The sequence below is a fragment of the Geosmithia morbida genome (genome assembly GCF_012550715.1).
Source record: "Geosmithia morbida isolate 1262 chromosome Unknown scaffold_19, whole genome shotgun sequence".
In the NCBI taxonomy this organism is placed as follows: Eukaryota; Fungi; Ascomycota; class Sordariomycetes; order Hypocreales; family Bionectriaceae; genus Geosmithia; species Geosmithia morbida.
The window spans coordinates 184,941-201,205 of NW_023336206.1; the positions used below are offsets into that span (position 1 = coordinate 184,941).

At 54.6% G+C, this 16,265-nt stretch overlaps 7 protein-coding genes across 7 annotated transcripts; 3 read left to right on the forward strand and 4 right to left on the reverse strand.

The window, feature by feature from the left end:
• Positions 1-348: 348 nt before the first annotated feature.
• GMORB2_3563 (GAT domain) lies at positions 349-2,319 on the reverse strand (the record flags this gene model as incomplete). The annotated part of the gene is made up of 4 exons (XM_035465539.1): positions 349-1,320; positions 1,451-1,867; positions 2,067-2,173; positions 2,259-2,319. The coding sequence occupies 4 exons, from the start codon at positions 2,317-2,319 to the stop codon at positions 349-351; spliced, it is 1,557 nt and encodes a 518-aa protein (XP_035318527.1).
• A 1,273-nt stretch (positions 2,320-3,592) lies between these two features.
• GMORB2_3564 (FAS-associated factor 2) lies at positions 3,593-5,230 on the reverse strand (the record flags this gene model as incomplete). The annotated part of the gene is made up of 2 exons (XM_035465540.1): positions 3,593-5,038; positions 5,102-5,230. 2 exons carry the CDS (start codon positions 5,228-5,230, stop codon positions 3,593-3,595), a joined length of 1,575 nt encoding a protein of 524 aa, XP_035318528.1.
• A 2,096-nt stretch (positions 5,231-7,326) lies between these two features.
• On the forward strand, positions 7,327-9,295 carry GMORB2_3565 (PAB-dependent poly(A)-specific ribonuclease subunit 3; the record flags this gene model as incomplete). The annotated part of the gene is made up of 3 exons (XM_035465541.1): positions 7,327-7,483; positions 7,575-7,684; positions 7,751-9,295. The coding sequence occupies 3 exons, from the start codon at positions 7,327-7,329 to the stop codon at positions 9,293-9,295; spliced, it is 1,812 nt and encodes a 603-aa protein (XP_035318529.1).
• A 399-nt stretch (positions 9,296-9,694) lies between these two features.
• Positions 9,695-10,371, forward strand: GMORB2_3566 (uncharacterized protein; the record flags this gene model as incomplete). Its single annotated transcript, XM_035465542.1, has 2 exons — positions 9,695-9,868; positions 9,925-10,371. 2 exons carry the CDS (start codon positions 9,695-9,697, stop codon positions 10,369-10,371), a joined length of 621 nt encoding a protein of 206 aa, XP_035318530.1.
• Positions 10,372-11,110: 739 nt separating this feature from the next.
• On the reverse strand, positions 11,111-11,701 carry GMORB2_3567 (U6 snRNA-associated Sm-like protein LSm7; the record flags this gene model as incomplete). Its single annotated transcript, XM_035465543.1, has 2 exons — positions 11,111-11,241; positions 11,344-11,701. The coding sequence occupies 2 exons, from the start codon at positions 11,699-11,701 to the stop codon at positions 11,111-11,113; spliced, it is 489 nt and encodes a 162-aa protein (XP_035318531.1).
• Positions 11,702-14,153: 2,452 nt separating this feature from the next.
• GMORB2_3568 (uncharacterized protein) lies at positions 14,154-14,327 on the reverse strand (the record flags this gene model as incomplete). The annotated part of the gene is made up of 1 exon (XM_035465544.1): positions 14,154-14,327. The coding sequence occupies one exon, from the start codon at positions 14,325-14,327 to the stop codon at positions 14,154-14,156; it is 174 nt and encodes a 57-aa protein (XP_035318532.1).
• A 41-nt stretch (positions 14,328-14,368) lies between these two features.
• Positions 14,369-16,016, forward strand: GMORB2_3569 (GAL4; the record flags this gene model as incomplete). The annotated part of the gene is made up of 2 exons (XM_035465545.1): positions 14,369-14,489; positions 14,674-16,016. 2 exons carry the CDS (start codon positions 14,369-14,371, stop codon positions 16,014-16,016), a joined length of 1,464 nt encoding a protein of 487 aa, XP_035318533.1.
• Between the last annotated feature and the right edge of the window lie 249 nt (positions 16,017-16,265).

The window sequence follows — 16,265 nt, forward strand, 5'->3', positions numbered from 1 at the left end:
GGGGGGGGGGTGTTTTTTTTCCTAATATTTCTTTGCGCAATAATGAAATTCGTACAGTCAAATAGGGGGGGGGGAATCCAAACTACATGATATCAGAGTGTGCGCTATGATTAGATAACAAGACGTTCTCAAGCACAAAGCAAGAAGGAGCAAGAGAGCGAGAGAGAATAAAAAGACCAGCAAAAAGACCAATAACGTAAGGATTGAAACATGATAAGAAAACAAAACAAAATCCAGTTACAATGAGGAGAGGCCGTGGGTTATATAGTGCCAGGAGCAAGAGAACGAGAAAAGGGAGATAAAATGGGAGGGGGGGGGGGGGGATCAAACATCATTGTCAAACAAATTTCAGTACCGATACATCGGCTCCTTGCTGCCACCATAAGGAGGATCGACAGTAATCTTGTCTGCGCCGCCGTCTCCAACTGAAGCAGGAGCAAACGGCCTGTCAAAAGGGTCGTAATTCGTGCGCGGCCCGTTGGGTTGCGGATCGCGGAAGGGATCCTTATCGTCCGACTGAAGTTGCGCTGCCGCCCCCGCCCCCGCCGCAGAGGAACCAGATGGACCGGATGCGTAGCCGGATGCGTAGCCGGACGCGTAGCCGGCATATACGCCATCCGCGTCGCCGTTGCCGTTGTCATTGTTCGTCTGCTTCCCCTTCCCATTCCCAGAGTATGACGAAGAGAGTTCAGGAGTAGGGGGAGACTGCAGGTCACCAATCCGTTCTTGCTGCTGCTGCTGGGACGACGCACCAGGCCATTCGTGGATACTAGACACCGAGTCGGAGGGTGCGGCACCTGAGCCGGAGCCGTGCGCCCCGCTGACCATGTTGCTGTTGCTGTTGTTAGGCGATTCGTCCCCGCCGCGCTCGTTGAGGCCAAGCTGTTTCCGGGCGTTGAGGACGGTGCGCTGATGCTGGTTGAGGGCCGTCTGGAGCTGCTCGTTCGTGTCGATGAGGGACTCCATCGTGTCATTGTCGGGAACGGGGTCGTCGGACTGCATATACCTCTGGATGTTGCGGGACGCGCCCTGGCAGCGTTCGGCGAACTCGCGGATGAGCTCGTTGTCGAGGACCTCGGAGGGCGGGGTGTTGATGACGACCTGCTCGAGGAGCTTAGCCGACGTGCGGGCCTCCTCCAGACGGCTAGAGAGCTCGAGCGGGTCGGGCAGAGATCTTGCCCCGGGCATCGCGTTGCTGTTGGGGCCGTTGTGGCTCTGCCCGTCGCTGGCAAAATAGTGTTGCGGATAGGGGTTGGTCGGGAACGGAGAGTTGGCCGATGTCGTTGGGAATCGTTGTTGGGGAGGAATGTGACCGTGGGCCTGGAGGGTGAGAGAACAGCAAGTATTAGCAGAGGAGCCTTCAGAGGAGAAGGAATGCATGTCACTGATACACTGATATAGGGAGAGAGAGGAAGGCGCGCGCGAGGGGGGGAGGGGGCGGGAATCTCACATTTGCATAGTCCTTGTACGCCGTCTCCTTCTGCCCCTTCCACATCTCAATCAGAGGCGCGAGGTTCTCGTCCCACGACCTGGTGCGTTCAAAGTGATCGAGCGTCTCCATAGTCATGCGCTGCACCCTCTGATCTTTGCCGTGCTTGAGCAGCTTGCGGCACCTCTCGGGGAAGTCGACATCATTGTGGCCTACGACGCCAATCCTGCTGCCGCTGTTGCCGAGGTTTCGTGTGAACGTCTCACCCGGGTTATCCGTCAAGATGCGCATGAGTATGAGCGCGTTGTACTGCCATGATGGACGGTTGTTGTATGACTTGTCGAGAAACTTGCCGATGACGCGAGCGCACTCGGCTGCGGCGGCTGGCGACGATTCGGCCGCGTCGACGATGGGTGGCAGGAAGAGGATTTCGTCGCCCTGTGTTTACCTCGGTCAAGACATGCTTTTTTTTCCTCTTCTTTTTTTGCTTTGGATACATCGAGTGAGGTAGAGGGTAGCAAGCATACCTGGACATTCTCACCGGATTGGCAAAATGCTTTCTAATCAGAGGGTAAGTTTGCGCTGCGCCGGGTAGGTAATATATATCCTTCTTTCGTCGGGTCGGGAGAGAACCCACCACACTGTCCCGCGCAGATGACTCGGGTGTCTGTCCGGGATTCGATACAGCAGCAGCAGGTGGTGCGCCATCATCAGATGCAGCGTCCGATGCGCGCGGGGAGGAACCTGGGAGAAGATGGGATAACCAAAGTCAGCGCGCGTTGCGTCCAGTACCACAGAATACTAGTTCCTTCCATACTGCCAAACATACCTCTCTTCCTAAGACTTCCGATGACCTTGTTCACAAACAAGTTCTTCTTCATGACCTTCATCTTGGGCCGATTGCGGGGACACCCAGATGGACGTGTTGTCGCGTTTTGGGTGGTGGCGGTGATGGGGGGTAGGAGAGAGGGATTAGCGATGATGATGACGAAAGGCGCCCTGTGCTGATTTGGATAACAAAGGAGTGATGGATGCACAAGGTTGTATGGATGATGAGGGCAAACGAGATACTCTAGAGAGGGAGAGAGTGAGAGTGAGAGAGCCAAAAAAAAACAAACCCAAAAAAAGAGATACACTAGAAGGACACGAGGCTCTAAAACCATCCAGGTCGCTCGAGCGTTTTATTCATGCGTGAGAATTGCAAGTGACTTACGCAGCAGACATGCCGAGGAGGACCCTTGTCTCGTCCGCTCCGCACTGTCTGTGGCGCTGACGGTCTATTTAGGGGTAGGGACTACGAATATTACTACGACTAATGATGATCGTACATATATTTACTACTACTAATAGTACTCCTTGGAACTGCATAGGAGTAGGGATGAAGAAGCAGGAGGAAACGACTGTCAGATGATGAGAAATGCTCCATCGGTCTTCATTCTTTTTCATTCCCTGTATTATTCCCTTTCATTCTATTTTGATCTTCTCCCCGTCTTCTGTCGGCTCCTCTGTGCTGTAGATTAATATATACCTTAAAAAAAAATGACGTCGTGGGGGAGAGGATCTACGCCAGCTTTGCTTACATATAATACTCTATTGCTCTGTCACCACTGCTATACTGCTACCCCAATTGCATGTACCAGTACACTGCCCAGTCATACATTAGCATCTCTCCATGTACTGTGGGATGAAAGATGTAAATATAAAAGCAAGATGGAAGTGAAACATTCATGTAGACTACAAAACTTCTACTATGTCGTTCTCCGACATCCCATGTACCCCCCCTACAAGCAACTAGCGTCATTCGGCATCTTGCACAGCCTCGACCCCTACGCAATCATCCCCCTCTTCTTCATCACATCCAAGCTGCGTAATTCACATTTGTCCCATGTACAGATTACTCACACTCATACACTCGACAAGAGAGAAGCACATGATTCCTCACATAAACAAGACCAAGCCACAACTCGTCATCCCCCGGGCCACGCATCTCCTACGCAAAAGAGGCGCATGTACATGATGTAGGTTGTAGACATTCTGGATTCTCCATCGTCACGTGACATGACATTATTAATACTGCCAGTAGTATTATTACTGCAAAGCAAATCCAAGAACAGGAACCACCACCACCTGTACGTATAGTTAGTTCTGCTAATACTAGTAATACTACTCCTCATCCTCGCCATCCTCTTCCTCATCCTCATCCTCTTCATCATCATCATCATCCCCCGCCTCCTCAACAACAAGATTCCCGGAGCGCCCAATCTTCTGACCCATCGTCACCTCCTTACTAGGCTCGTACACCTCTCTGGGCAGTGTAGACGATATGCGGAACCTGTACTCGTGCTCGTATCCGTCTTCTGGCTTCTCTGCCTGCCCCTCTTCCGTACCGTAGCACTCGACGAAAGCGTAGAGCTCTTCGAGCGGGGCGTCGCTGGGGAAGCGTCTGACAACCCTCCTGCCCGTACCGGGCATCATGAGCGCCACGCGCACGACGTCCTTGTCACCCGCCGGCGGCTCGGCGAGAAGCCTGCCCTGCCTCCACCGTCTCCACTGGGCCCTCTTCTCCTCCAGCCTGGCAGCCTCTTCCGCCTGCTGGGCCGCGAGCCTCTCGGCACGGGCCGCCGCCTCGGCCGCTTCCTTCCGCTGTCGCGCCCTCTCTCGGTCTATGGCCAGGGACCGCTCGTACGCCGAGTCCTGCTCCGTCCGTAGGCTCCTAGACACCTCCTGAGCAGACCTGTCGGCGCGGACCGCCGCCAGCTCGCCGCCGTACTTGTCCATGGCGTTTTGGAGCTCAGACAGGTACGTCTCGGCCGGCATGGGGCCTGTCAGCCTCTTGACGATGCCCATGCGTGTGCTGCTCCCCTCGCGCGGCGTCAGGCACACCAGCGCCGAGAAGGGGAACTTGGTGCAGCTGTACTCCGTGGCCGCCTGGTACGCCTCCGAGTCGAGAACGTTGCCGCCCCACAGCACAATGTTGGATGACGGGTCGCGGATGAAGCTGGCAACTGAGTCGTCCAGTAGCGTCTCCCGCACAAACGTGTCTGTCTCGTCATGCTCCGGTGAAATGAGCACCACCAGCAGGAACTTGAGGTCCTTCTTCGCCTGATCGTGCGCCTGCGCGATTCCCCCCTCGTAAAAGGGCAGCTGGTGCTGCTGGTTCTCGCCCGTCCCGTACTCCTCCTCGAATTCGCGTTTGAACCGCGCGGCCGTGTCGCGCGGCATGAGCATCCGCCGCCCACTGTTATTGCGTATCCCCCGCGCCCCGGCACTGTTGGCCAGGATACGCGGCCGTACTGACGCCGGCAGAAACGAAAGTATATACGCCACCGTCCGGAAGAGGGCCGTCGCCGCCGTCCATCCCCATCCGAACGGTGCCAGGAGCAGTCCTACCAGCCACGGCGGGCGTCGTGTCTCCGGTTGCCGTGGGACTATCCGCGGTGCTGCGTCCGTCCGGTCCCTCCGGGAAGTTCGTGAAGGTTGTGCTGCTGCCTCCCACAGACTCTCCTGGAGGTTCTCGTGTCGTGCCGCTGCCCTAGGTATCTCGCGCGCTGACATGGCTTCGGCTACTGGGTCGGGTCCCTCGCCGTCGAAGAATTTGGCAATGCCAATCTGCAACCGTCGTCAGCACTCTTCTCCTGCATCTACCACTCTCTTCATAGGAGGAAACCGCACCTGCACGTTCCATTGTGACCTTTCCAGCAGTGGTACTGCATCCTTGACCTCCTGGTTCGTCACCTGCATGTACTGCTCCAGGGCCTCCCGCTGCGTCGGAGACAGCTGCTCGATATCCACGTCGGCCATCTTCACCGTTCTCCTCCCTCTCTCTAGCCACCCTCAGTCTAGCTTAGCTGTAGTCGAGAGAGAAAAAGGCACCGCGGCTGCCGGTCTTAGACCTGGCGAAGTGGTCGATGTGTGTATGTAAACCGTGTCAACAATGTTGGAGGGGCGTCACCTCTCGCCTTTTGGTAATATGTGGTAGGAGAAGCGGAAGGATTGTCGGTTCAGTCGGGTGCAATACAAAAAAGGAAAGAAAAAAAAAATAAGAAGAAAAAAGACCACGGTAAATTGGAGAGTAATGAACGAGAGAAATAGTTCGAAGGAACTGTCAGTTGGAGACGAGATAGTGTCGCGTGGTTCGTCGGAGGAGCTTGGAGATGCCGATGACGTTCCGCAGCTAGAACTTGGGCCCAATTATTACTGTCACGTAACCTGGAACAAAGTAAAATGCTTCACTGGAGCTGCAGCTGTTGTGTAGCATGTGTATCATGCATAAAACGGGTGAGCATGTAACAGGGATATTCATGTATCGCGGTAGGATAATGGATGGAAAAGAGTTCGTGGTAATGCGTTTGCACATGCAAAGGGGACACCAAGGATATGTAACGGATTGTCTCGATTATTGATCCTCTGATGGCCATCGTTCTTCTCGTCCGCATTATAGAACATAATGACAAGGCAAACGTAGAAATGTACACTCCCAAATGATCTTCTAGATGTCTCCATTGCGCCCCGCTTTGTGCAATCCCCCTCATCCCCGACACCAGAACTCCTCTATAAATGCATATCAGCACGATACGACTCACGTCCTCGGACTGCCGTCTTTAGCAGTCGTCATTGTCCTGGTCTCACAAGTACCCATGCACCAAATTCTGGGGAGAAGATACAATCTTCAACTTGTCTAGGAAGGAAAGCCCCGTCGGCCGTGGTCGCGAGAGAGGCTCATCCCTCCCCCACCAGTCCGTTCGTCGACTCCTCCCTCACAATCACCACTCCCAGCCCAACCTGTCCCGTCCTTGTCCGTTCCGCACGCACCACCCGGCGCGTCCGCCTTTGGTTAAACGCTTGCTCCTGGCCACTTACTGGCCGAGCTCTTGAACACGTCGCGATCCATGGGCGAGAGGACGCCTCCGTCAATTGAGTTATGGGAAATGAGAGCAAGAGCCAGGTAAGCCACCACCACCACCACCACCACCACCACCACCACCAAAAGCAACTACCTTTTGCGTTTTAATGACGCCCACAACCCTCGTGACCTTCTTGTGCAATGCCCTATATTCCTTCATCGTAACATACGTGATTCATTTTTCATTTTTCAACTTCCCTTCCTTTTTTTTCTTCTTTCGACCGACCATACCTGCCCAGTGGCTGCTTGTGTGCTCTTCGTTACTCGCTGACCCCTCCGCTTCCTCTTTGGTCTTTTTTTTTGTTTTTGCCCGGACTACTATCATATAGTTGCTCTCGCCAAGGCGGCGGCACGCGCATTGTCGCACCAACAAGTTGTTGAGCTAGAACTAACCGTACAATCCAGGTCGGTTCGCCGAGGCCGAAAGGGCGTGGTATGAACCTCCTCCCCGACTACGAAACAAAGAAAGACGAGACGTACCAAGATCCCCCACCACCACATCAACAGACTTGCTGACTGTTTTGTTTCTACCTGTGTCTAGAAAATAAAGAAACCCTATGCCGGAACGTCTTAATATATGGTCACTGTCGATACGAAGACCAAGGGTGCACATTCAACCACGACCAGAACCGGGGGAAACCTGCCCAACCAGATATGTAAGTGACACTGGCTAGAATTATATATACATACACAAACGGGATGGCCAACTCAGTTCGGCACCATGATTCGGAGACATGCGACTCTGTTGATGTGCTAGAGCGACGTTTGTTGTGAACACACAAGGACTTGAAGTTGGTTTATTACCCTTCCAAATGTCGCTGGCGGCAGGAGCACCCGGTGTAAGTGTCCCGGGACGCACCTGCCCTTGCTCTGTGTTACTGGAAGCAGATCACCGCACACAAATACGCCTCAGTCTGCTTGGCTCCTCTTCATCTCCTCGACACACTCAAACATTCGTTTCCCACGCCCATGTATCCCCTATCCTTCCAAACCTATGGCTGACTCTCCTCCCCTCTCGCCCAGGTCTAGAAAGACATTGAATGTCGAATCACCATCTTTTACCCCAGCGACACAAGTTTCCTCAACCAAGAAAGCCACGATTCCTACCCAAGCGGCCAATGCCCCCTCTTTTACCCCTCGCGGCCTAGGAGGTAAGTTCTACCCCATTGCATGAGCATTGCATGAGCATGCCATTCACCTTGGCCTACATTTAGTTCTGTTACTTACACTAAATGCTGCCAGCCGCAACTCCTACCGGGGTATCTACCGGCTCTGCTCAAGAGCCCGATCCATCGATTTTCAACCCTGCCGCCATCCGCGAATTCACCCCTAGTTTTGATCTACACTCTGCCGTACGTGACTCCCCTGCCCCTGCCTTTCCTCTGCCGAAAGACTTGTCCCGCTGATTCGACTTATAGGTTGCTTCCCCCAACGGTGCTGCCCAAGATGGGACTGTGTACTCCGACGCCTTCGTCATGGCCAATGTTGGAAGCGCTCTGCCTACCCCTCAGTACAACCCTTATGCGGAGGACCACAGCGGAATGGCCGGCGCCGCCCACTCCACCAGCTTCTTTCAGCCTCAGAGCGCCTTTACCGGCCCCCTCCAGCCCCTCCAGCACCATCTATACGCCCCTTCAACCGGCCGCAGGGACGATCTCCACCCGTACCAGCGGACCACGTCCGACTTCTTCATGCCCGAGGAGCTGCGCCAGGAGCTGGTGAAGAAGCTGGAGGCGACCAACCAGACCATGCCCAACTCGCAGCTACCGCAGCTGGACAACTTTCACTCACTCGTGCCCCTCGATACGACACATAGGAAGAACCCGAGCGTTTTCGGCTACACCAGCTGGATTTACAAAGCTTTCTCTGTCAAGAACGGGCGCGCCTACTCCCTCCGAAGACTCGAAGGCTACCGTCTGTCCAACGAAAACTCCATCAGGTCTGTCAAGGAATGGAGACGTGTCGTCAACACCAATGTCGTCATGATACATGACGCCTTTACCACAAGGGCTTTTGGCGACAGCTCCCTCATCTTTGTCCAGGACTTTCACCCCCTGGCCAAGACCCTGGCTGAGGTCCACCTAGCGCCTAGCCCCGTCCAGGGCAACCGCTTTCAACAAAAGGCGCCCATTGTCGAGTCGCTGCTATGGTCCTACATAAGCCAGATCGCCTCGACCCTCAAGGAGATCCACGGTAACAACCTTGCCGCGCGCTGCCTGGACGTGTCCAAGATTCTGGTCACGGACAAGGGCCACCTCCGACTCAGCGCCTGCTCCATCCTCGACGTGGTGCAGTATGAGGCGCGACGTCCCGTCCAGGAACTGCAGCAGGAGGACCTCATCAACTTTGGCCGCCTGATGCTCGGCCTCGCCACCAACACCCACCCCGCGCACCTGAACAACCTCCAGACAGCGCTTGACCAGTTGAACAGGACATACTCTGCCGAGCTACGAGACAGCATAATCTGGCTGCTCACCCCGCAGCAACCCCCTCAGCAAAAAGGCATAGAGGAGTTTTTGCGCGGCATAGCCATACGCCTCGCTTCGTGTTACGAGGAAGAACAACAAAAGTCGGACGAAACTAACTCCGTCCTCCTCCAGGCCGTCGAGAACGGGCGGACGGCGCGCCTGCTGCTCAAGCTGGCCGCCATCAACGAACGGCCAGACTTTAACGGCGATCAGTCGTGGTCGGAGAATGGAGGGCGCTACCTCCTGAAGCTGTTCCGCGATTACGCCTTCCACCAGGTCGACAGGGATGGCAACCCCGTTCTCGACATTGGCCACATGATTCGCTGCATGAACAAGCTCGACGCCGGCACAGAGGAGCAGGTCCTCCTCACCAGCCGAGACGAGCAGACAACCTTTCTAGTCACTTACAAGGAGCTCCGAAAGCAGCTCAACGCTGCGTTTGGGGAACTTCAAAAAGCGGCCAGCAAGCAGCCCGGCCCCGGAAGACCACTCTAGAGCAGTGGTGTGCCAGCCGCCGTGCCTCGGCAACAGCAGCGGCAACAGCAGGCGTCGCCAAACCCTACCATTTCCAGTACCGATACCGACGATAACGACAATGCCCTCGTCACCTCTGACTCTACCTCTTCCTTTGATGCTCCCCGTTTGCTGGGGCCTCGGGCCAAGAACACGTCTTAGAACAGGGCTCTCACCGGTTACAGCTATGGAATCGGAAGCCTCAATCTCTTCCTCCATCCCAGCCTCCTGACATCCAGCCTCAGCTGCATGGCTTACTATCTCGATACATCCAAACTTCCTACCTGCACACTAGGTTCATTGGTGGGGACATCGGTGCCATCCCCCCGAGTGCCCCCGATCGTCCTGCCTCGGTTCCTGGCTTTATCCCTGCCTCTATCCATGCCTCTGGCTCCGCTTATGGTTCTGGGTATGGCCCTGCTTCTGTCCCTGCTTCTGGCTGGACCTCTGGTCCTGCCTCTGTCCCTTCTCAATATGCCAACGATTATGGCCTTCACCCGCGCCAGAATACCCAGTGCTCCCGGGGTTTCCAAAGTTACGGCCGGTTCCAGGGCGGTCCAGGTCCTGGCCCTCCACCTGCTGCTACTCTATCTCTAAACATAGAGTACCAGCAGCGATACTTCCTACCCCGAGCCAGTGACCCACTGGACTGGTCATATCGGGATGCACGAGGATTCTGGAATCCCGGTCCCCCTGGTCTTGGACCGCAGAATTCAAAGCCTAAAACTGCCAATTTGACACGATTCAGGACCTATTCCGCGTCTGCGTCTTTAACGCCGGCTCCGGTGCTCGAAACTGTGCCTGAAGTTGAATCTGAAGTCGAATCTAAGGATGAGTATCAACCTACGCCAGACTCCGCTGCTATGTCCGGATCTGCATCTGAGTCATATTATGAGCCAAAATCTGAGCCGTTCCCTTCAACATTCGAATCCGGAGTACCTCCCGATCCCGGTTCAGGCACGAGCTCGAACTCACTCGAACCCGCAACAGCAACGACAGACACAAGATCAAGCACAAGGACGAGGACAAGGACGTGTCTCGCCTTGGCGACTACCTGAAAGAGACACGGCACAATGGATGACCGAGAGAATAATTCAGAGGTCGACCACCCAAAGAGCAAGAAAAAGAAGGGAACAGTTAGAGACGGATGAGGAGAGATAATGAAGGCATCATCGGCTATCAGCATGAGACGGACGAGCCCGAGTAGGCTTGGAGAGGACACAGAATAGGGTAGAAGGGACAGATATAAATGGGTAGTTAGGAACGAGCGTCTTGGTATAGTTGATTTGCCATTTTATTTGTTTGTTCGGTACCAAGTACAGCGTTGGCAAGGGTGAGGAATGTAGCGAGATGAAATACAACAATCAACGATGACATCATGAGCAACAGTGATGGCAAAGTGATTTACATCGATTTGGCAAGAACTGATGTATTCTTTTTGTTTTCCGATTTTTTTGTATCTTGTCATTTGTTTCGTCTCTTTGTCTTTCCATTACGCAAATGATGCCATTACCACCCACGACAGGCGATGTCGAGCCCCCTTGGTCTCGGAAGTCCAACCTGGCCTTATCATGGGCGGTACGGTGCCTATCCTTCTCAAGCTATGGCATTATTTCCCCTAGGATGTACATCCAAGGCACCTTTCCGAGGGTGAGGCCTTCTCTCGTGCGCATCGGTTTTTTTTACCATCACATGCGCATCCGTCTTGCTAAAAGAAAGGAAAGACACGTATATCGGTTGAGTCTCTTTTTTTTTTTTTGGTTGATGTATAGAGATGAGAGAGAGGGTTAAGAGGGGCTATTCGTCGTCGGGCTGAATGAAGGGGTTGGCGATCTCTTCGCTTCCGTCGACGGGGCTGAGAAGGACGAGGAGGGTACCACGAGCGACGACGAGGCCTAGCGAGCGGGTTGATTCGTTGCCTTGGTCATCTGTTTTTTTTTGTCATGTTAGTGGATCATCTCTTCGGACGTTTTTCAATCCATATATCTGTATGTGTTTGAGAGTCGACACGACAGGCGACAGTAACATACCTCGCACGGTCTCTTGGGCGTCATCGAGGACTAGATTCGTGAGGGCGTCATAACCCTTTAATGTTCCCTTGACTGCGGAACGGTTAGCACAGCTTCCGGTAGCAAAGGATGTGTGTGTGAATGTGTGGATGTATGAGTGAATGTGCGCACCTTCTCGACCGCCGTTGAACTTGACGGCTATCTGCTTATCCATGTACTTTGATAGATCGAGAATGTTTTCCTTCTTAGGACGTTCGCGCTCGCCGCCACCACCAGAGGCGCCTCCACCGCGAGCACCACCACGAGCACTACCACTACCGCCCCGAGGGCCGCCGCGACCGCCGCCGCCGCCTCCTCGATGTGTAGGTCTGTCGGACATTTTTTTTTGGCGTATGGGCGAGGGGTTGTATGTGACGCGGAGGGGGGGGGGGGTCCGGGCGTTGTTTTGAGTAACTGGGGTTTTGTTGATGTGGGATGGAATTGATGGATTGCAGAATTGTTGAAGCTGGGGATATGGAGGGGCAGCAGCAGGGCGGAGCGCGGCGGGCAAGAGAAGAAAGAGCGGAGCGGGGGGGGTGTTGCTTACCCTATAGCTGCCTCTACAAATGAAGTGAGCACTGACTACGGATAAAGATGGTAAGAGAAGGAAAGAGAGAGGCGGAGCGTTTGTACCGGTGAGCGTGGCTTTGGTGCGTTCTTCATTTACCTCACACTTTCTCTTCTGATGTATGGGGTCGCACTATGATTCAGTGTGTGCAATGCATAAAAGAATGATTGCATGTTCGTTGCATGATGCTTGCATGGCTGGTATGCAGTCTGGGTTTTAATAATGTCTATATATTCGATACGAGCCAAGTATATCGGCTAGTCGTGAACGGAGTTTATCCATGTATCAATATACCTTTCAATGGAGGGATATCCAGCTACGGGTACATGTAATCGCAGACAGATGATGCCAGAGGCGGAAGGAGCACGTGGCCATGTGGTGTGGCAAAGGGGCATGCAAAACAAGCATTGATGATTGTATGACATGGAAGATTTGTTGTGAGAGGAAGATGGCGCACGAACCCCCGGGCCGTTACCCAGACGGTTACTAATACTTCTCAAAGGGATGCTAGCAGTATGTATCATGACGTGATGCTCTCGTAGCCCCCATGTCAGCCAAGGACGGGGGGAAAAGGGGGGGGGGGGAATGGCAGGAAGCGTGGGAAGGGATGTGTTAGATGGACTTGACATGTCATTCGGAACAAGTTGGAGGGAATCTTGCGGTGCTGTTGGCTTGGCTGGTGATGTCGATGAATTCGGCTACCTGCATGTAGTATCATCATGATCCGTTGGGTCTCTTTTCTTTGGTTTTTTTTCTGGTTTTTTGTTTGTTTGGTAATATGCTGTAAATAATACTGCTAGAGCCTAGTACTAGGTGGTAGTTGTTGATGATTATGATGTATTGTACTGACAGTATTACTAGTATGATGATGTACGATGTAGGAGAGAGATGGAGCTGTAGGTGAGCAGACAAAAGAAGAGGCAGTGGGAGATTAAATCGCACAAGGAAGGAGAGAAGTGGCTTGCAACTGCCTCCAAGTTTTACTCAAGCGCCAGACGAGGTTGATTGTGTTTGTCAAGGAAGGAACCACCCGTGAGCCCCTCAATTGCCGCATATGGCACTTTAGCTGTAGCAGTTGCAGAAACAGTGACATAGTAGCAGTTGCTCCTCTACAGATACTCTCTCTCCACTCGTATATCCCATTCCTATTCTCTCCCCCCTCCTCCTTCCCTCTTACTCTTTCTTGTTCTTCTCTCCTCTCCATCGGAGTTCCCACTCCCCAATTCCCCACACACTCGTCTGTGCACTCGTACTATCTTCAACCGACGGACGGGAGCGGAGCGGGCGTCTGACGCAACGGCACGGCTCGCACACACACCACACTGACAGAGAGAGACGCCCCAACAGCCCCAACTACCTGTACGGGCAGTATTATATCCTGCTACCGTTATATACTACTAGTATTACTCTCGTACATAGTCGTACATACACGGCGACGCACCATTACACGGCATGTCGTCTTCGCCACTGCCTGCTCTTGGTCAACCCCGTTCACTCCAATCTCGGTCCCCTCCTCTCGGTCCCTTCTCCGCCAATCCCATTCATTTCCCGATCCTGTTCATCTCCCAATCCATTTTGCCTTTTTCTTCTCGCCTGTCTCTAGCCTGCCCCTCGCCGGCCTTCCGTCTGTCTTCATCGGCCTCACAGAAGATATAAACCCGTCATCTTAGCCCTCGGCTCATGCTCTCAACTCATACCGACCGCCCCCCCTCCCCCCCCCTCTTTCCTCTCCACGGCCCGTCGTCACTCACCATTTGTTTGCGCTCTGCAAATCCTCCCTTTGCTGGCATTGCCCTGATCTTTCCCCACCCTTGCTTGTATCGTATGCTTTACTTCCTCTCACCTGTTCGGCCGGCCACGAGACGCACTCTTGGGACACTCGGAGCGGCATTGGGGTCATATCGACCATATCACTTCGTCCGTCGCTCGACGTATCATCACCATCACCGGTCGGCTCACCCATCACCTACCCTTCCGCCCTCAACGTTCGGCAATCAACCACACTCTAGACATATCACCACCAGAGCAATACCGCCAATTGTTTCTCCGTAGATCGTCTTCACCCCCACCACCAACACCACCCGCCAGACACGCAACACATGGTCCTTCTTCATCGGACCCTGACCCTCTCGGACCCCGCCAGTGGCCATGCCCAGTCCCGGTGCCTCGCCCCGGCTCTACAGGACCATCCTAAACTACCCTTGCCTCTCTTCCAGCTTCAGCCTTAGCCTGCAGACCTCTGCTTCTCCAGTGCCTCGGGCACACGGCGGTGGACCACCGTCAGCTTGTCGCCGTGGCCGCCTTTGTATCCATCACTGTCTTCGTCTTCGTTGTCGCAGCCCCCCATCCCCCACCTAGGAAGGATCACCAGCAGGACCAGGACCGAGACCAGTACCATCGTCGGCACCGGAGCCCGCCCCGGCGCCACCACCACTGACGATGGCTTACGCTCCGGAACCCGAACCTCAGAAGCGCAAACGCGACCCAGACGACGCTGGCACCCAACCTACCCTGGCTCCGCTACAGTCTCGTCGGCAGTCACTCCCGCTGGCCCAGCGAGGTGAGTGCCATCCTTTCTGCATCTATGAAGCGCTTCCTATCCTCGTCTGATCGCCTAACGTTGGCTTACCTCCCCTTCCCCCAGAGACCACAAACGCAGGCGTCATCAATTACCTATCTCGCCCTGTCCATGACCGACTTACTCTCTTACCTGGGGAACCTGACACGTTTACCGAGATCAAGAGGTGCCTCGGCGAGTATGAAGGTGGGTAAGCCTCGAGCTTCATTCTGTGCACCCTCGATGCATGACCAGCCCGACAAGGCTAATGCGGGCATGCAATCAGGCGTACTGGAGAGAAACGATAGCTTTGCTGCTTCATTGGGTGCCAAACTCAGCGGCCCGCGCCTTCTGAGAGCAGTCGAAAAGTCGTTCGAAAGCCCCATAAAAATCAGCTCGCCATCTGTCTTCTCCCACTCCGTCACCTGGCTAGACGTCTGCAACTTTGCCAAGGCGAATCCCTCTGAGTTTCTGCTCACGATCCTGCCCGACGGCTCTCGATGTTGCCAATTCATATGTAAGGGCATGCAGGTTGAGATTAGCGAGGACGACTGGCGTTTCATTACATCAGGGGTCCTCGACCGCATCCCGCTTGAGCACCCACTCGAGGAGGACGAGACAGCCGAACTGGCCACGCTGGATATCCTCGAGAAGCGAGCCTCTGCCCTCTGGCACAGAGCCGATGAAGTGTCCGCTCGATCACGCATTCTCCACCACAGACTGGGTCAGCGCCGTCAGGAAATTCAACGTCGGCAACAAACGCACAAAGATGGAGGCGCCTCGGGACCGAGATTCCCGCCGCTTGATCAGCCAGCCCGACCCTCACCCCAGCACTCGTCCTACGACATCCATGCTGATCTCCTACAACAGTTCATGGCAGCATCAGAAACGCCGAGCGCATGGCGGCCAGCATCAGCACTAGGCATCAGCCACGGCCAAGCATCGCCATCCACGCTGGCCACACAGCAGCCGCATCGTGCATCGCTGTCGGGTCGCCCGTCAACGGCTGTGTCTGATGCCGATGCCTACTCCGAAAAGTCGCGTCTGCTCATGACGCAAAAAATTGACAAACTCATGCGGGCCGAACCCATCGTCCCCCCCTGCGACCGCTGCCGCCGCCTCAAGCTCGAATGTGTCAAATACCTGAGTGCTTGTCAGGGATGCACTAAGAAGCACGCCAAGTGCAGCTGGCGGGTGATGTCGGACGACGAATCGGCAGAGCTCAGGCGTCAGATGGGTGTTGCCGAGGCGGGGGCAGGAACGGGCCCGGGGACCGAGACGGTGACGCCGGAGCACCGGCCACTAGAGATGACGGCTTCTGCCGCCCTGGGATCCGTAGCCTCGAATGACACGCGACCGCCGAGCCGAAGCGGCAGCGCAGCCCCAGAATCAGCCGGCTTCGGGGTGCTCGAGAGACATGCGTTCCTCCCATCACCCATAGACAGGGTGGAGCTCCCACCTATGAGGTTGCAGGCGAGCATGGTTCCAGGGCAGGGGTTTGGGGTTGGCATGAGCAGACGACCAAGTTAATCGTCGACTAGTCAGCTTGGGTGGGAAGAGTTCGGTCGAACGACGCCCAATGCTCTGTGAGAGAACATTGTAGGACGCCGTGTTTTATAGATGCTCCGGAGGCTTTCATGGCTTTTTCTTTTCTGCCTTTTTCTTTTTCGTTACACCTCTTCCTTCCTTTCTTATTATTTTCCCTCCTCAGTTCTCCGAGAATGTACCAGTAACTATGTAGGGGTCATGCCGTGGACTCAAAATGAAGGGGTAGAGAAG